General features: G+C 32.3%; 1 protein-coding gene across 1 annotated transcript; it reads left to right on the top strand.

Moving 5' to 3' along the window:
* The first annotated feature begins 267 nt into the window (after positions 1-267).
* Positions 268-17284, top strand: LOC143637446 (uncharacterized). The gene is made up of 10 exons (XM_077104841.1): positions 268-337; positions 422-688; positions 841-1194; positions 1276-1937; positions 2379-2401; positions 2481-2539; positions 2644-2832; positions 2899-3433; positions 16603-16747; positions 16817-17284. Exons 1-10 carry the CDS (start codon positions 268-270, stop codon positions 17282-17284), a joined length of 2772 nt encoding a protein of 923 aa, XP_076960956.1.
* The last annotated feature ends 4014 nt before the right edge of the window (positions 17285-21298 follow it).

Genomic DNA, 21298 nt, shown 5'->3' with positions numbered 1-21298 from the left:
TAAGAGGAACATATCTTCTGTCAAGACTTGTAACCCTAAGTGAAGGTTGCAGGTCTTGACTCTTGGAAGGGACACCCTAACTTGGGCGCCCCTTGGTGAGATCTTTCTAATTCTTGTCATATGTTCTTATTGATAAGCGTAATTAGGTTGATACCAGAGGAATTATAGCATGGTTTGTGGTTTTGTAGGCATTCTAGGTCTATTTGTGCATCTTTGTGTGTTAATAATTTTGTGTAAAAGTTCATCTGTTCTTGTTGAGTGTTCATAATGGGTGATCAGCTAAATGATACTTTGATTAGTAAGCTTGTGGCTAGTGATCCTTTATATCTTCATGCAAGTGATTCTAGTAATCTTACCATTGTTAGTATAAAACTAAAAGGAACTAAAAATTATAAAGTTTGATCTAATGCTATGTTTTTAGCTTTGCAAGTTAAAAATAAAATTGGTTTTATTGATGGTACATGTGCTAGGTCAACTACAAATGATATACTTGTTATACAATGGGATAGATGTAATTCTATTGTTCTTACTTGGTTGTTAAACTCTGTGTCTGAAGAGTTATGTTTGGGTCAAGTTTATTCTAAAATGGCCACAAAAGTGTGGAAGGATTTAAAAGACACATATGATAAAGTTGATGGATCTGTTGTGTTGAATTTGTACCAAAAGATTAATATGTTTAGTCAAAATGGTCAGTCTTTTTCTGATTATTATCACAAATTAAACATAATGTGGAAATAGTTAGATCAAATCTTACAATTACCTGCTTGTTCTTGTAATGCTTCAAAACAATTTAATGATTTCAATCATCTAATAAAATAATGCAATTCTTGATGGGTTTAGATAGTGGATATGAGTCTGTTGGGACTAATCTGTTGATTAAGGATGAGTTACCTACAGTTCAAGATAATTTTGCTATTATCTCTAGGGAAGAATCACATAGAAATTTTGCTAACAATTTTGTAAAAGGACAGACTCAAGGCTTTGGGTTTGTATCTAAGTCAAATCAGAGTTTTGAAAATAAAAAGGGTCCTAATAGGAATCCAAATGTGAATGTTAAGTGTACTCACTGTAATAAACTTGGGCATAGTGTTGAAAGGTGTTTTGAAATAGTAGGGTATCCTTCATGGATGAAGCCTAGGAATAATCCTGGAAAAAGGGCTGTTATTAGTAACAATGTTTTTAGTGATAGTTCAGGTACTTCTGTTGTTTCTCTTCCTACTGAATTACCCCTGATCAAGTTACTAGGTTGTTGAGTTTATTGGATAACAAAAACAGTGAGCATACTCAAAGTCATAATGTATCAGGTATTGTTAGTCCTTGGTTTTTTTTTTGAGAATTGTAAGGAAAAACCTGTATTTTGTTTTACTAGTTCCAAAAGACTTGGATCCAAACTTGGTTGGGTTGTGGATTCAGGGGCAAACCAACATATGGTTTTGTCTGATTGTGATATGATAAATCAACTTGATGTTTCTGATCTTAATATAAGGGTAAAACATCCTAATGGCACAAGTGCCATGGTAACTAAAACTAGTAACATAAAATTGAATGATAAAGTCACTTTATGTGATGTGTTTGTTGTTCTTGATTATTGTGTGAACTTGATATCTGTTCATAAGTTAGCTAGGGATAGCAAGTTAACTGTATCCTTTAATGAGACTAACTGTTACATACATGATTCTTTAACAACGAGTGTTCTGGTGACTGGTAATCAGCTAGATGGTTTGTATGTCTGTGGTAGTTCTTCTGTGTCTGATAAGGTGTGTTATGGTAGCTTTAGTAGTGTAAATTTGTGGCATGCTAGACTAGGGCATCCTTCTGATGTGGTTTTAAATGTATTAAAGGACACTTTAAAACTGGGAAAAGTTGTGAATGATACTCCTTGTGAAGTTTGTCATAAGGCTAAACAACATAGAGAGCCTTTTCCTTTAAGTGATCATGTAACTACTTGTTTAGGATAACTAAATCATTTGGATGTTTGGGGTCCTTATGATCCTAAGCAAAGAAGGTTTTAGGTTCTTTCTTACAATAGTTGATGATCACTTGAGGGCTGTCTGGGTGTTTTTAATGAAACATAAAACTGAAGTATTTTCTTATGTTAAAAACTTTGTTAATATGATTAAAACTCAGTTTGGTAAAGTTGTAAAAAATTTTAGATCTGATAATGGAACAGAATTTGTTAATAACCAAATGATTAACTTTTGTGCTGATAATGGTATCATTCATCAAAAAACTTGTGTCTATACCCCTCAACAAAATGGAATTGTTGAAAGGAAGCATAGACATTTGTTGAATGTAGCTAGGGCCTTGTTATTTCAAGGAGGAACTCCTTTAAATTTCTTGGTTGATTGTTTATTGACTGTTGTTTACTTGATTAACAGGACACCTTCTTCTGTGTTGAGTGGTAAGTCACCCTATGAATGTGTGTTTGGTTTTAAACCTGTGTTAGATCATCTTAGATTTTTTGGGTGCTTATGTTTTAGTACTGTTTTAAATAAAACTGATAAATTCAGTAGTAATGCTGAAAAATGTGTTCTCATAGGTTATTCAAATCAGAAAAAAGGATATAAACTTTGGAGTTTAAAAAAGAAACAAGTTTTGTTTCAAGAGATGTTAAGTTCTATGAAACTATTTTTCCTTTTAAAGATAATGTTGTTTTTGAAAATAAGAATTTCAACAATGTTGAAATAACAAGTTTAAATTCTTTTGATTTGTATGATGATAATGTACCAAAACAATCTGTGAATGATTCAATTCCAAATGGTGAGAATCAAAATTCTGAGCCTTTTGCCCATCGGTCTGAGCAATCTGGTTCAAGGCTTGATTCTACTATTGGTGTGACTAAAAATCAGTAAATCAGCAGAACTTGTACTAATAATGAAAGAGTTCATGATATGGCAGATTGTCAGCAACCTAATAGTTCATCTAGTGAACCTAGAAGGGCTTATGATGTAGGTAGAAGAAATGAGTTAGATGATAGTTTTGAGGGAGCTAATGTTGAACAAGTCATTCCAACTGTTCCTAGGAGATCTACTAGAAATATCACATTTCCTATAACATTTGAATATTATGTGGTAGAAGGAAAGGTTAAATATGGACTTGAGAGAGTTGTTAATTATTCCAAGTTGTTTGGTCCTAATATGTGTTTTGCTGCTGTATTAACCAAAAGTAGTGAACCAAAAAATTATTTTGAGGCATATAGTGATTCCAACTGGATCACTGCCATGAATAATGAAATTGAAGATCTTCATAGGAATAATACTTGGGAGCTTGTTGATTTACCTTCTAATAGGAAAACTATAAGATGTAAATGGATTTATAAGATAAAATATAAAGCCACAGGTGAAATTGAAAGGTATAAAGCAAGATTAGTGGCTAAAGGGTATAGTCAAAAGGAAGGTGTTGACTTTTTTGAAACCTTTTCACCTGTAGTAAAGTTAGTAACTGTTAGATGTGTTTTGTCTATGGCTGTTCAAAACAGTTGGTCATTATATCAATTATATATATAGATAAATATTGAATCTTGGTGTGTGACATTCGTCAAATTCGGGTCTCAATTTGTTTCCGTGTTGTAAACTTTTATTATGTAAACTCGACTCAACATTTTTGTTTCCTTATTAAATTATCATATAATATTATTATATACCTCGATCATCAATAAATCGATGTTTGTCATATTATAGTGTCGTTAAAAAAAACATAAGGGGTCCAAACTGATTTTTGTAAAGTCGTTATAAGTTTTAAAAACCTTTAAACTCATATTAAACTTGGATTGAAACTTAAGGAGTTGTTTTTGAAATATATAATACATATATATACAACCCAAAAGCCTAACCCTAACCATAACCATAAACATCCCACCCGCCCCCTTTTCTTCCTCTCGGCCTTCCGGCGCCATTTATCCGGTGACCGGCGGGCGGCGGCCACCCCGTCTCCCCGATCTCTGGCCGTATCCCCCTCCCCTCTGGTCCGTAACTCCAACGCCATCACCCTTTCTTTCCCTCCCTCGTTTTTCCGGCGAGCCCCCTATCTCTAGCGAGCCCCTTTCCCTCTCCTGGTCGCGTTTCCGGTGAGCTCCCTCAGCTCTCTCTCTCTCTGTGTCTCTCTGCTTTCTCCGTCTCTCTCTCTCTCTCTCTGCTCTCTCCGTCTCTCTTTCTCTCTCTCTCTCTCTCTCTCTCTCGTTCTCTCCGTTTCTCTCTCTCTCTGATTCGTTTTTCCGACGCGCCTCCGGCGGCCGGAATCGGCTCCGGCGATAGGGTATGAAGCACGGTGGTGGTGCTCCACCACGTCTCCGGCAGCCTTCATCTCCAACGACCATAAGAACGTCTAATAGGTAAATTAATTTAGGCTTTGGTTTGTTTTTGTTAACACAATTATTCAAGTTAATACTATTTTTATTAACACCATATTTATTATCTAAATTTTATTATTATTATTATTAACTCCTTATAAAGATGTTTATTATTATTTATTTTAACTATTGGTACTATTAATGTCTTATTTATTAATAGATCTTTAATATGGTGAACTCGTTTAGAAACCGAACCAAAATTAAGTATGGTATCATTATTATTGTCAATACTACTTAATAATGTAATTAATAACTATTAATAAAGTAAATTAATATTATTATTAATCTCTATCAATAATATTACTTTTGGATACAAATATTATCTACTTGTTTTATTGAACCGAAACTCATGTCGGGCCTTGTTGCCATTTAACGTCATTGTTACTTGAGTTATATTTTTTTTATCACTAATAACTATTATTATTAAATTTTTTGTAAGTACTAGTTATTATCATTAATATGGCACATATAATTATAATAATAATAATTATTATTATTATTATTAAAATTCATAAATCTATTAATAATGTATTCAACAATAAAAGTATTTATTATTACTACTACCATTATTAGTTTTAACAACAACTCTCAATTGGTAGTATTATTATGTATTATTATCATCATGATCTTATATATCTATATATATATGTATATAACATATTTTAAAATTATTATTATCATTACTATCATTGTCATTAATAACATCATTATAAGCTTTATTATCTATTCATTTTTTTTATAAAACCAAACTCTTGATTTAAACTCGTCTTGTTTCTATTTAATATTGGGTTAGTTATTTACAAGCCCAATAAAATAATATTATTTTATTTTAAATTATCAATTAAGTACGAGTCCCTAACCGTTAACAAATTAACAGGTAACCCGATTAACAATCGAACCTTCTCATTCAATGTTTCAGATGTAGTTTCAACTAAAGTTCAAGTTCATTAATATATTTTAATTATCCGTTTTCAATTAGCTTTCAAGTCGGACTTTGTTCGTTTCGTTCACAAGCTTTCTATATGTCGATCATTTATTAGTTCTCAATTCATCAATCGAGGTGAGTACTTTCATACCCCGTTTTCCATCTTTTGTTTTGGTGTGACATTTCATACTTATCAAACTAAATGCTTTATTTACTTGAATCTTAAACCCACAAACGTGATTGTATACTTTACTTAAATAATTGCTCGATTTGGTGTTCTATGCTTACATGCTTATGTGTTTATCGCTTTTGATGGTGGAACTATAAATCCTAGACCATTTGGCAACCCCTCATGGCAAGGTGTTGTTAACGTAATGCAATTAACGATAACTATAAAATCCTAGACTATTTGGCATCCCCTATAGCTAGGTGTCGCTAACGTAATTCTATTAGCGATATCTATTTATTTAAGTTGTTGCTTTTATCTATTGTTTTGTATACAAGTTTTGTGGCTTTTTATTACTATATACTTATATGCTCAAACTTATGAATTACTCACCAACCTTTGTGTTGATAAACTTTATTTTATGAAATGTTACAGGTTTGACTTTTTGTTGACTCAAGGACTTTATGAAAAACGTTACCAAGACTATTAGGGTATTAGTAAGACAAACAATATAATTGTTACTTGTATTCAATTTGTTTGTGTGAACGAGATGTGTTGATTACTGATTTATAAAATAAAATGAGTTGAATAAATATCGTCACTTTAAAAAGTGTCTTGTGTTTTTGGGCAATCGGTTTCACCCCGGCATGTTCCGCCGCCTTTGGTCGGGGTGTGACAGATTGGTATCAGAGCCACAAGACTATAGGATAGGTAGTTAGACGTAATGGCCTAGTATAGTCTTTACTTTAGGGTCCTTATACATGTTGCCTATACGTGTTTACTCTACTTGATTGTTCATTACACTTGTTTATTTATATACTTATTTATTTAATCAAATCATAAATGTACACGTACACACACTTTCATAGTACTCCAAGGTATCCTTGGCTTAAAATGCAAAAACATTTGTTTTTATTGTGTATTATGGATCACGGGCTTAACTTGGATCCCGTTGTTTCAAATCTCCTTAAAGATTGTCTCTTATGTGATGGCCACTTTAAGTTGTCGAATGCTAGCGTTCTGCTCGCCATCCTAATTTTCGGTGTTAAAACAATAGAACCATGGTGGTTCGTGGGCTAGTGTTTTGACATGACGTTGTATTCCGATTTATTATTTTTGTTACAATCTTTATTTGAGTCGAAAACATGAAAAAGAAGCGGTGATACGTGCACATGTTTAGACCCCAACATGGTAGTTTTGTAAAAAAAGTTTTTAATGTCGGAATATCAAGTCATGGTGGTTCATGCATGATTTTTCCACCTTTAAACCTTAAAATATTATTATTGCGTTTCAAGAATTTAAACCATTTTTCCTTTATTTTGTTATAAATTCTTATCACAAGTTCATTTATAATGTTATATTTTTTTTATTGTTAATAATTCTTTAATATCTCGATTTTATATGGTAAAGTTTTACACCAATTTTCGCATTTTGATTTCACAAGTATTTTTATTGTAAATTTCGTTCATTAAAATCTCTTTGATATAAGTTAAAATATATATATATATATATATAAATAAATAAACAAATGTATATATATAGTTGATCTATTCATAATGATTTTTAATTGCCATTTATTTTCATTAAGACTATTTACAAACAAAAAACTTATTATATGAAATTCATCATATTAAGAAGGTTTTATGATAAATTTCACCTCAACTTTTCAAGTAAATTTTTTGTTGTGTAAACTTTAAATTGTCTTTAAAGTCCTTGTACAAAATTTTATACAAATTTTTTTATTTCTATAACTGTTCCGTTTATTTTAGACGATCACTTCAAAATTTTAATTATTTAAACTTTTCATGACATTTTTAATTATACTACATTATATAATACACGTGATAGAATTTTCATGATCCAAATTTATTCTCGTACAACTTTCATTACGAAGTTTTCAATTCATTATAACTTTTCACAAATAAAACTTGCATCTTACGATGCAACCCGTTTTAAATTTCTTAAGATAGTTTTGCCTTGATTTTTCAAAAGATTCACAAACTTATAGTTTGTAATTGTCTTGAAATTCTCATTCAAAACTTCATAGAAATTTTACTTTAAAGACAAAAAAATCGTTTACTCGCGATTTCTCGATTTACAATCACGGTCATTCTAACTTACCATGATATTTTCGTTACACGATATTAGGTAACGAACTTGGTAAAAAAAAATTTATGCAACTTTGTATCCCAAAACGACATTCATAATTTAATATTGAGACCTCATAACAAATTTTAACATTAAATTTACTTATTTTAAATTCCTCATAAGCAAAATTTTAATTTGATCCTTATAAAAATTTATTTTACTTCCTTATGACGATCAACTTTATTTTTACAATAAACCTTAAAATGCAAACCTTATTATCTTAGTTTTTCCGTGATGTCTCCCACCACTTAATTTTAAGAACGATTTACATTATGCGGGTTGGTTTATTTCAAGTTTTATCATAAATTAATTTACAACCTAAGCCGACCCGACGTATCTTAATAACTCTCATTTTAGTTGAAAACTTTTAGCAAAACAATTTGTGTGATTCATACGCTCGGATCTAAAAAAAGCCTATTTATAATATGTATATATATATATATATATATATATATATATATATTAACTTGTAATTTTATTTATCAAATTTTCATGGATATTGCAAACATTATTTAAAAATTATGACATTTCCTAATTAATACTTATTATTAGTAAAAAAAAATCTCCCTAAACGCAACACAAGTTCCCAAACACCCGAATCCCATCTCAAATTAAACCACCCTTCCACTTCAAAGTTTTCCCACATAGAAAAATATTTCCCGAGATGAACGAGACCTAACACGCCAACGTTATACCCTCACCTACTCAAGTCCTAGGCAAATCCAAACCGACAACATCAACCCAACAAAAGGCCCTAAACACCAACACTCTACGCCATGAGAGCCTATCCAACTCACTATCCAAATGCTTCAAAGACACCGACAAACACACACACAAATGCCTTGAACGTATACAAACCTAAGCTTACCCAACTATGACCCAATCCTTCGACCTGTACTATGTCAAATCACCAACCGTGTCGCCACACTGTTTCCATCCAACCATAGAGTTTGACATCAAGAAAAGTAGCAACCTCAAATACTCCTTACAAAATACATGTATAAACTAAATCTCAACCCAAACTAGTCAGGATCAAATTATCCAACCCAACAAGTTAACCCGAGCTCAAATGAGCAAAATCTCACCTAAATAGTCCAACCAATACTCACACAAATCATCTAAGCCTAACCCACTCAAACGACTTAAACTCGACAAACCTCATCAATCCAACTCAAGAAAACCCAACTACGCAAGTCAACAGAAACACACTCACTTTTCACTAAATTTCCAAACCATTCACCATACGAAGCCTAAAACCCCTCCCTACGCATGCAAGCTTCGTTTTTCCCTAAATTTTTTTATTATATATATACAACTAGTGTATTTACAAAACCTCATGTGTTCAAATAATAACTTATAGATTATAAACTCTTTCAAGATTAACGATTTACATATTGTCTAAATCTTATAAATCATTTTTCAAAAATCTAAGATTTGTCATGACAACAAAATACTATTATGAGGATTTGTATTCAAAGGTTATTAAACGATTATATGTATGATTTCAAGATTTTAAATATTGTCACCTAAGGTGATAAGTCTCTTAAGAACTTTATAAATACAGGGTTTCATTTTGAATGTTGAATGTAGGATTTAAAATTACAATTTCCCTCATTTTGTATAAACGCAATGATCATGACTTCATAAATCTTTTTGAGACGCATTTATGAATACTTCATATTGTGGCATGAATTTTGTTCAACAACGATTTACGCGTACTATTACCTCTTATTATCGCAAGCATTATTTCATAAATATTTTCCATCACAGCCGCTTTATGTATACAAATTCCTTAACAATTTGGCTTACAAGATTTACAATTGATAATGATCAAAATGTTTCTCTAACTACACATTACCGCGATGCTTGTTATTATATACATTTTCTTGGAAACGATTGAACGGCTTTATTTAAGATTTCATTTTCAATTTCATTCTATTATTTTCATAAGAGTATATAATTAGTGACTTACATATTTCATCGTTTATATGAGTCTCACTGAATTTTTTATTTCTTTTCAATTGATGAGATGTTTCGATGGTAATATTATGCACATGAGATTTCATTTTGTGTTTTGATTATTCATGATCGAATTCAAGTTATTCAATAATAATTTGCGTAATACTTTCAAAGCCTCAATTTTGCTACAAATTTTGTTTATCTTTTAAACGATATTTTCATGACTATGTTATTCATATTGAGCATCTATGTTTTCAAGCAAGACGCGATTTTACGCATTATTGTACATCATTTCATCTAATCTTTTAAGCAGACTATGTGTGGTTATCCGCAAGTTTTGGCGCTATTAGAAACCGTTATTATAATGACGATTATATAAATGGTTTCACAATAGTGGCCGTATTCACGTTTTATCACATTTCATTGATTGTTTTGATTATTAATCAAATGCTATTTTATATGTTGATACACGTATGCGTCACCCCAAAGAAACTCACCTCATTCTCATGTTATCACACTTCATGTAATCATATCCTCAAATACTTATAACCTCAAGTTTGTTCACGTGTGAAACTCGTCGTACGATATTATTATTAACTTTATCGTTGTTCATCCCAACTTTATGTGTTCATTTTTTGGACTTCTCATTTTTCACTTATCGGATTTCATTTATCGGTGTTATTTAGTGCCTCGATGTATAGAATTGAAAATTATCTTGATGACTTTTGACTTCAAATCTCATTTCATATTGTTTGCCCTAAATTTTATATTATTCAGTCGTCATTACTTACTTAAACCAAATTGTTATTTTCACCTTGGTTTATATTCTAATATTTTAATTGTTTCAATGATTTTATCCAATTTTCCTACTTACTTAAAAGTCAACCAACCAAAATTTCAAAAATTTCCAACCGCTGGTATTGGTTAGTCAATATTGGTAAAATTTAACAAATTTATTTACACATCTATTATTTAAAGATTTCAAAATAAATATGTCTCTTAAACCACATAATGTAACAAACCATGTGGACCATACGACGATCGAAATAATTATGGGTGCACACTTAATTATCGAAATCCCCGTATGAAAGCCATAGTAAGTGCGGTTGTGTGCGATAACTCAGGCCCGAGGATGATAGCGGAAAAACGGTACAAATGCGAGTTATGATAAGGGCACGGTGGATACGCCGCCGGTTTATCCTATATATAAGTGCCTTTATTATGCTTCCCATTTGTAACGTTTTTCAAATCATGTAAGGATTTGACGTTATTCTTTGCTTAAGGATTATTTTTTTTTCATTCAATTGTATTACCAAAAGCAACATTCGTTAGTTATTAACTTTTCCTTGATTTTATTTTAGTTTCCGGACGAAATTTCTAAAAAATTGGGGATACTGTGACATTCGTCAAATTCGGGTCTCGATTTGTTTTCGTGTTGTAAACTTTTATTATGTAAACCTGACTCAACATTTTGTTTCCTTATTAAATTGTCATATAATATTATTATATACCTCGTTATAGTGTCGTTAAAAAAACACATAAGGGGTCCAAACTGATTTTCGTAAAGTCGTTATAAGTTTTAAAAACCTTTAAACTCATATTAAACTTGGATTGAAACTTAAGGGGTTGTTTTTGAAAATATATAATACATATATATACAACCCAAAACCCTAAACCTAACCATAAACATCCTACCCGCCCCCTTTTCTTCCTCTCGGACTTCTGGCGCCGTTTTTCGAGCAACCGGCGGCGCCGGTCACCCCGTCTCCTTGATCTCGATTTCCGGCCGTATCCCCCTCCCCTCTGGTCCGTATATCCAAAGCCATCACCCTCTCTTTCCCTCCCTTGTTTTTCCGGCGAGCCCCCTATCTCCGGCGAGCCCCTTTCCCTCTCCCGGTCGCGTTTCCGGTGAGCTCCCTCAGCTCTCTCTCTCTGCTCTCTCCGTCTCTCACTCTCTGATCTCTCCATCTCTTACTCTCTCTCTCTCTCTCTCTCTACGTCTCTCTCTCTCTCTCTCTCTTTCTCTGATTCGTTTTTCCGGCGCACCTCCGGCGGCCAGAATCGGCTCTGGCGATAGGGTATTAAGCACGTTGGTGGTGATCCACCACGTCTCCGGCAACCTTCATCTCCGATGACCTTATGAACGTCTAATAGGTAAATTAATTTAGGTTTCGGTTTGTTTTTGTTTACAAAATTATTCAAGTTAATATTACTATTTTTATTAACACCATATTTATTATCTAAATTATATTATTATTATTATTAACTCCTTATAAAGATGTATATATTATTAATTTTAACTATTGGTACTATTAATGTCATATTTATTAATAGATCTTTAAATATGGTGAACTTATTTAGAAATCGAACCAAAATTAAGTATGGTATCATTATTATTGTCAATACTACTTAATAATGTTATTAATAACTATTGATAAAGTAAATTAATATTATTATTAATCTCTATGAATAATATTACTTTTGGATACAAATATTATCTACTTGTTTTATTGAACCGAAACCCATGTCAGGCCTAGTTGCCATTTAACGTCATCGTTACTCAAGTTATATTTTTTTTATCACTAATAAGTATTATTATTAAAATTTTTATAAGTACTAGTTATTATCATTAATATGGAACATATAATTATAATAATATTAATTATTATTATTATTAAAATTCATTAGTCTATTAATAATGTATTCAACAACAAAAGTAATTATTATTATATTTATTATTACTACTACCATTATTAGTTTTAACAACAATTCTCAATTGGTAGTATTATTATGTATTATTATCATCATGATCTTATATATCTATATATATACATACATATATATATATAACATATTTTAAAATTATTATTATTATTACTATCTTTATCGTTAATAAAATCATTATAAGCTTTATTATCTATTCATTTTTTTTTATAAAACTGAACACTTGATTTAAACCCGTCTTGTTTCTATTTAATATTGGCTTAGTTATTTAAAAGCCCAATAAAATAATATTATTTTATTTTAAATTATCAATTAAGTACGAGCCCCTAACCGTTAACAAATTAACTGGTAACCCAATTAACAATCGAACATTCTGGTTCAATGTTTCAAATGTAGTTTCAACTAAAGTTCAAGTTCATTAATATATTTTAATTATTCTTTTTCACTTAGCTTTCAATTCGGATTCGTTCGTTAAGTTTAGAAGCAATCTATATGTCGATCATTTATTAGTTCTCAATTCGTCAATCGATGTGAATACTTTCATACCCCTTTTTCCATCTTTCGTTTTGGGGTGACATTTCATACTTATCAAACTAAATGCTTTATTTACTTGAATCTTAAACCCACAAACATGATTGTATACTTTGTCACACCCCGATCAAAGGCGGAACATGCCGGGGCGTAACGTATTGATTGGACAGTAGCTCAAAAGACACTAATTAAAGTGACAATAATTATTTAATTCATTAATATCAAAACAAGTACACAATTATAATAATCAAAACAATTATATAATATTTATTGTCTGGATAAATATCCTAAGGTAAAAACTAATATTTCAATCTTGAACAATGTAAATTACTTGTACCTGTAGCATGTATAAAAATAGAGTTTGTCAACATGAATGTTGGTGAGAATACATAAGTTTTAGTTAAGATACATATATAAACCACAATTCATATGTTAATGTTGAGCATCACAGTTCCTACGAAAAATGCAAACAACTAAATAGATGTGGACCCGTTCCTATTGATACGAAATCAAAGTACTTGGGTAAGTGTATGATCATAATAGATGAGGATAGATGAGGATGAGATACCATTCACCAAACATAAAATAAACAATTAAGCACATAGAGCATTATCATAGAGCATGTAATAATCACACATAAACATATATTGAATTGTGTTATGAATAGATAAATAAATAAAATGAGTAATTTAAATAGGGTATACATGCCACTCCCAATATTTAAAAGATGAAAAAGGGGGATATGTAAACTCACCTTAACGAGTGGATTAACGGGAACGAAATGGCGACAAAAGGAAATTTAAGGTAAAAGCGGCGAGCTCCTGGGTTACGTCAACAAAAGTTCCTGGTTGATATTAATATTAACTAATAAGATTAGTGAATTAATAACAAGGCGTATAACGGATTTGGGAAAAGATATGGTTTAAGTACATTATTTGATAAAAACAAAAGTTGTTATTAAATTTGTAAATAATACAAATTAGAGGGTATAATAAAATAAAATGACACGACATAACGGTTAAAAATTGGTTTAAAGGGATTTTGGAGTCATTTAGGATTTAAACTAATTCTATTAATGTTATTATTATTATGTTTAATTTTTACGTAAATAGGTAGACATTAATAATATATGCATATATTATCGAAAAAGTTAAATGAAATATTTTGAATATCTAACATAATTTGGTTCGTTAGTGAGAGTCATAAAAGGACTACTATACATCTTTTTTTGTCTTCGTTAATAAGTTTATGCGTATAATACATAAAGTTATATATTTATATATAACATGAATATGTAAAGGAAAGAGTTGTTTCGAGGTTCGGTTTATCAAAACAATATTTATTTAGATGTTATGTATGTATAATATTAGTAAAACCTTTTAAAAAATGAAGTTTAAAAAAATAAAACACAAAAACCAGGCCTGGGGGATTCGAACCCGCGCCCCAGGCAGGTTCTCAAGCTTTACGTAACACGCGTTGGCCATCAGACCAGCGCCTTGACTTGCATGATAAATGAAAACAAAATTTATAAACACATCTGGTATTGTTCTTCCCAATTAACTTTAAAACCCTAGAAATCAAATCCATTCAATTGTTTGTTGTTGATTCCAATTAAGTTAGGGTTAAGGATTGTTGCTTAAAAATGAGTATAACCAATGTTTGATTACCTTATAGATGAGGAATTGAGGGTGTACGACGAGATGGGTTCCGCGGCTCAAGATTTATAACAAAACTGATATTAACGAACTTGTATGTTGTAATTAGGTTAGGGTTTTGATTCGCGAGTTTAAGGTGAGTGTGTGTGCAGTTTTAATTGTATCCTAGATGTGTATATATAGGTATTTAGAGAGGGTTTGTCCGCAGCTTGATTAGGTTGCGATTAGCTGTCAATTGTCAATAGTTTACCAAATTTAGTGTGTCGGTAGGATCGTATTAAGGTAAGGGATTGATTGGCATGATCAATTACGCGTAAATCAGTCCGAAATTGAAGGGGGGGGGTATGACTGCCGACGGGATAGGGAGAAGAGGAGGGAAAGAAAGTTGAATAAAACTATTTGCAATCTGGTCCTTGATTTATGGTGTTGGATGCAAAAGTTAATCAAAGTTGGCTAAGGGTTGATTTTGTACAATCTTATAACTAAAATCAAATAAATAAATAATAATAAAAAAATATTTAAACGAGTCGGGTTTTCGGGTCCGAAAATTGACGAATGTTACATACTTTACTTAAATAATTGCTGGATTTTGTGTTCTATGCTTACATGCTAATGTGTTTATCGCTTTTGGATGGTGGAACTATAAATCCTAGACCATTTGGCAACCCCTCATGGCAAGGTGTCGTTAACGTAATGCAATTAACGATTACTATAAAATCCTAGACTATTTGGCATTCCTTTATAGCTAGGTGTCACTAACGTAATTCTATTAGCGATATCTATTTATCCAAGTTGTTGCTTTTATCTATTGTTTCGTATATAAGTTTTGTGGCTTTTTATTACTATATACTTATATGTTAAAACTTATGAATTGCTCACCAACCTTTGTGTTGATAAACTTTATTTTATCAAATGTTACAGGTTTGACTTTTTGTTGACTCGGGACTTGATGAAAAACGTTAACAAGACTATTAGGATATTAGTAAGACGAACAATATAATTGTTACTTGTATTCAATTTGTTTGTGTGAACGAGATGTGTTGATTACTGATTTATGAAATAAAATGAGTTGAATAAATATTGTCACTTTAAATAGTGTCTTGTGTTTTTGGGCAATCGGTTGCACCCCGACATGTTCCGCCGCCTTTGGTTGGGGGGTGACATGGTGTCACAAAAAAGCTCCTCATTTTTTGATTTACTCTTTAGTATTCATTTTTGCATAAATAATTAAGATTGTTTGGTGGTTAGTTGGCTCAAGTTGTTTGTGTTTAGTGTTATTATTGGCTTTTGCCCAAGTTTGAGGCTGTGCTTCTTCATTTTTTTTATTTTCTTTTGATGGGCCAAGATACTTTTCTGGATCACATACATGACTTTGTTTTTCTTTTATCCAAGATTGGTTTACAAGTTTATTTTTTTTTGTCTAAAACATGTTTTAATTAAAACATTTTGTGTTGACAGTTTGCGTCTGGAACGTGCAAGTTGTATTCTTATGTTTTTCGGATTCATCATGGATAATTTGATGATTTTGGGCCTGAATTTACATCGGTTTGCGACCACAATGCATGGTTTTTGATGTTTTTAATTTTGACACCGATCGAATTAACTTTAGTTCACGGCCGCAATGCGTGGGTTTTGTTTTTTATATATGTTAACTTGTTGGGCATTGATGGAGTTATTTTTTTACTGACTACACCATTAGCTCGGCGCAACACGTCGGGGTTATTAACTAGTTAGATATTAATAATGCTTTCCTATATGGTGATCTCAATGAAGATGTATATATGGATCTTCCTGAAGGATGTATCTATAAAGGGTAAACTAGAGTATGTAAGTTGAATAAATCTCTCTATGAGCTTAAACAAGCCCCTAGAATGTGCAATGAAAAACTTTTAAATGTATTAGTTGAACTTGGGTTTGTTCAAAGTATGTGTGATTATTCTTTGTTTGTTAAAAATGATAAATCTGTGTTTTTAGTTTTACTTGTCTATGTTGATGATCTAGTATTAACTGGAAATTCTGAAATTGAAATAGTTAGAGTTAAAGAATTTCTTAAAACAAAATTTATAATTAAAGATCTAGGTGAATTAAAATATTTTTTTAGGCATAGAAGTTATAAAATCTGATGCTGGTGTGTGTTGTCTCAAAGGAAGTATTGTTTAGATTTACTTGCTGAGTATGGCATGACTGGTTGCAAACCAGTAAGTAATCCTATTGAACAACACTTTATAATTACAGCTATGTGTAAAAAAGATGATATTATACTTCAAAATGTTGTTGGATACCAAAAATTGGTAGGTAAGTTGATTTACTTATCACACGCCAGACCTGATATTGCATGTACTGTTCATTATTTATGTTAGTATATGCATAAACCTTCAAATTCCCATTTGAAAATTGCTATAAGACTTCTCCGGTGCCTAAAGGGGTCACCTGGAAAAGGTATTTTATTTAGCAAAAGCCAAATGTTTGAATTAAGAGCTTATGCTGATTCTGATTGGGCTAAATGTTTGGAGACTAGAAAGTCTGTTACTGGATACCGTGTGTTTATGGAAAATTCTCTTGTTTCAAGGAAAAGTAAAAAACAGGATACTGTGTCTAGGTCTTCTGTAGAAGTAGAATACAGAGCCATGTGTGCTGCTACTTGTGAAGTAGTGTGGATTGTAAATTTGTTAAGGGAACTTCAAGTTAAAACAAGTCTTCATGTTAACTTGTTTTGTGACAATACTGCTGCAATATCTATTGCAGAAAATCCTGTTATTCATAACAGAACAAAGCATTTTGAGTTAGATTTGTTTTTTAAGAGAAAGAATTTCAAAAGGGTGGATTAAGCCTGTGAACATTCAGTCTAAAAACAAGTGGCTGATGTGTTTACAAAGGTGTTGTTGGTGAGTCAGCATTATGAAATATGTGAAATGCTGCAAATTGTTTGATATATTTGGCTATTGAATTGAGAGGGTGTGTTAAAAGATATCCAGAAATATTTTAATCTGGTAATTTCTTTTTAGTTTCAATTCAATATGATGTTTTTGTTATTATTTTTGGTTCTAATACATTTTGTTTTTATTTGGTGAGTGTTGACCGGAGATGTTCTGTTAACGAGCTTATAAGGAGTTTTGGGCTTATGCTGCTTAAGGTGCTTGGACTTAAAGAAGTGAAGCTATTGGGCCGGTCAAAGTTGATATATAAACCCCTTATGGGCCTCATGTGCAATTGGGCTTCAATAGGTTTATGTATCTATATAAAGGTGTCATGTGTATTCACTATTCAGGAGAAATACACACACAAAAATAATATCAAAAGTCTCTTAGTTTTCTCTCTCGCTTCCGTTTAGTTTCGATGAGTATATACAATCTAGGGTTAGATTCTTTATATAGATGATTCGTTAGTCTGATAGATTGTTAAGAGTTGTATTCAGATTGTTGTATTGTGATTTGTTTGGTTATTGAAGAGTGATCTTGGTTTGTATTACAATCAAGATTGAGAGATTGAAATTAATGATAGAAGAATCTGTTCTAATACAAGTTTTGACAAAACCTATAAACTTTTCTGTAAACTTAAAAGTTAAAAACTATAAAAACACCAATAGTTTAAAGTGAAAAAACAACCGCGAACTTATTATCAACAATATCCAAAGAAACTGAATTGAATAACCCCCGCAATAGCAATAAATAGATCCAAAAGATATTGGATTATCATATGGTCCATGTAATTGCTAAAGAACATAACTATCTATAGCTTCGTAAATCATTGAAAGGAACTAACTTCTAACTTGTCATGAAATGATAAAAATTAAAAACAAAGAAATACCCGATGAGCAGGGGAAGACGGTTTTGCAAGGAAAATACAAAGTTACCCTGCATAAAAGGATTAACGGTACAGATAGGCGGAAACATATGCGATTAGGGCAGCAAAAGAAAATAACAATCTAAGAAATTGAAAAAAAAAAACAACTGGCTCGACCCATCCCATACCAAAACAAACGTTTTCACATGTTATCTAGCCCGTCCTTAAAGGAGTAAGCTTTCAATTAAAATTAACTGTTTTCAATATTACTTGTATAAAATTTTCGTTTTAATAAAGATTTTTTTGCCAATTTTTTCAATTACAAACGAAGTGCTATTTGTATAGAGTTTTAATCAGCAAAACATACCGAAATAAAAAAGCATGTTTAAATTAGCATTGTCACTTGGGCTTTTCATACATTTTTGGTACTCGGTTTCCCAGATTTGTCAGACGTAAGAGCTTGAACCTCCTCTTCCAAAGCGTTGCTTGCTTGACATGTCCCTCAGTTTCGACTGCAACCACCAAACAATTTGATAGATTAGCTTGGATAAATTAGTGGATATGAAAGATATAAAGTATATATTGTGGCTATTGACAGCTAACCTCATAATTGTCCAATATACACTTTGAGTTTCTCACTTTCTCCGAAGATTGTTTGATTTGTTCATAAAGATCTGTAAACAAAACACCAACACCAATTGAAAAAGTTGATTTATAGAAATATGCAACATAATAGTCAAAAAAAAAAAAAAATCTTACAACCCTAAAACAAATGAAAAAAATTGGGAGGGAAGACGTGTACCTGCAATTGCGATTCCTGAAAGCCAATATAACTATAACACGAATAAAATTACAAAAATTAAGAAGATATATATAAAAATTCAAGATTTTCATAGCAAATTGTAGGTTTGAGTTAACAATTAGGTTAATCATTTTACTTACATGGGTGCCGAAGTCGGATTCTTCGCTTGAGTCGCAGTTTCTTCCATCGGATTCGTCTATAACCCTGTAAACGGTCAATGAAAAATTAGGGTTCAAGCGATGGAACTGATAATGGAAACATAGAGATAACGATGGCTTTCTTTCTCTTTAAATTCGTTTGTCAATAATAATGGACACCAAAGGAGGAAGAAATCGCATGAAGGCTAGAAAACTAAACGTGGTACACCCGGGGCACGTGTAACTCAGTAAGCACAACCCCGTGTGTATAATAATAAGAGCCGGAAGTACAACTCTAAAGCTGTTAAAAAGTTACAAATTAATATGTTGTATAATATAATAACGTATGAATCAAGGATCCATATCCAATGTTTGATGTGAACTTTTGAAAGTATAATAGATTTTCTTCTATAGCTCGTATTTTGGTTCAATAGCATATGGTTGACAATTAAGGTTTGGGATCTTAAGGTCGAAACATGACTCAAGAATGGGGTTGATGCTTAAGGAAATTGGGATCTTTAGGTCTTAAGGTCGAAACTTGACTCAAGAGGTGTTTCCCACGGTGTTGGTTTTCTACCTTAATGGTGTTTTTGGGTGAGTTAGACTTGGAGCGTCTGGACGGTTGACATTTCGTTTCAGGAAGACTCATCTAGGTATTGGGGGTGGTTCCCAATAGGCCAACACGTTAAAAAAATAGATTTTCTTCTATATTGATTTTATATAGACAAAATGGCAAAAGACGTCCTTTATATTTGCACGGATTTTCAATTGACGTCCTTTGGCAAACTTAATAACAGAAAACATCCTTTTTGTTCAAAAACCATTACACGGTTCATCCTTTTCACTAACAAGGGTTAGTTTTTCTCGTAAAATCCAGTCATGTGCATCTCATGTGAGGGCAATTTAGTATTTTTACCCCCTCGGGGGTTATTTGTGTAATTGACTTAAAATTTTGGGTTTTAAATAAATAAAAGTTTTTTTTTTACATTTTAATCATCATCTTCTTCCCCAAATATTCATAACCCACCATCAACATCACAACCAAACACCAGCCACCACCCATCACCATCATCTCCTCTTTCTAGAACCCCCTAAACCCTCATCATCATCATCATCATCATCATCATCTTCTACTTCAAACCCAACACATCTTCCAAACCAAACCCTAACAATGACAACTCGTATTCTCCTTCGCACTCTCCTTTCCTCCGTACACCGAACCCTAACCCCGACTCCTTCCTTCACCACCTCCTCCCACTGCCCCCGCCTCCGTCCTCTCGCTGCCACCGTCGCCGCCAATCTCCGCCGGTACTCTCTTTTCGCCGCCGCCCCTAACGTCCATACGTTCTCCACATGGCCAACGACTTCTTCGTTAAATGATTCGAACCCTAACTGGTCAAATAGGCCTCCAATAGACCTGAAGTTGAATCATTATTGTGTTCGCAAAATACTTCCGTCCGACAAGCCACATGTACCGCTTTAGGTCTGGAATCCTCACATGGACTAAAACAATCAATTTTTAAATGAAATTTCTTTTTGTTTGATGGTTGTAGTGCTACACTCTCTGGACGGATTTTTTAGTGGGTGGCTGTCCTTTGAGATTTTGTTTCATGACTTTTACTTTGTACTCTCATCTTTCTCTCAGTTCTAATTTATTTTCTGTTTGAACCACCGCCAAATAGCTAAATGAGTTCCAGACCCTCACATCCCAAATTCGTCCTAAAGACTCATTTTTAGGGTCTTATTATCCATGCTAATCGGTTCTTGGCCATTTAATTTTGGACAAAAATCTACCATTTTTTGAACGGGGAGGTGGATTGTGGTGATGGAAGGTGCTGGTGGTTTAGGATGTTAGAGAGATAAGGAAGATGGGGTGGGTGGTGAGAGAGTCCGTTGGTTTAAACTTTTGTTGCCGAAAAAAACGAGGAGTCCGTTGGTTGGACGGTGGTGGTTAGCTGGTGGTGGTGGCGGTAAGATCGATTGAAGGAACATGAGAGGGAGAGAATTATCTTTTAGAGAGAGAGAGAGAGAGAGAGTCTTGAATTATTCTTTGTATTTTTTATTTTAATTAGTAATTACACAAATAACCCCTGAGGAGGTAAAAAGATTAAATTGCCCTA

The sequence above is a fragment of the Bidens hawaiensis genome, unplaced genomic scaffold (assembly GCF_021521415.1).
Source record: "Bidens hawaiensis isolate Kalapana, Puna unplaced genomic scaffold, B.hawaiensis_p1.1 tig00000636_1, whole genome shotgun sequence".
Lineage (NCBI taxonomy): Eukaryota > Viridiplantae > Streptophyta > Magnoliopsida > Asterales > Asteraceae > Bidens > Bidens hawaiensis.
Note: the sequence above shows the minus strand (reverse complement) of the source record. Positions and strands in the feature narration are given on the sequence as shown.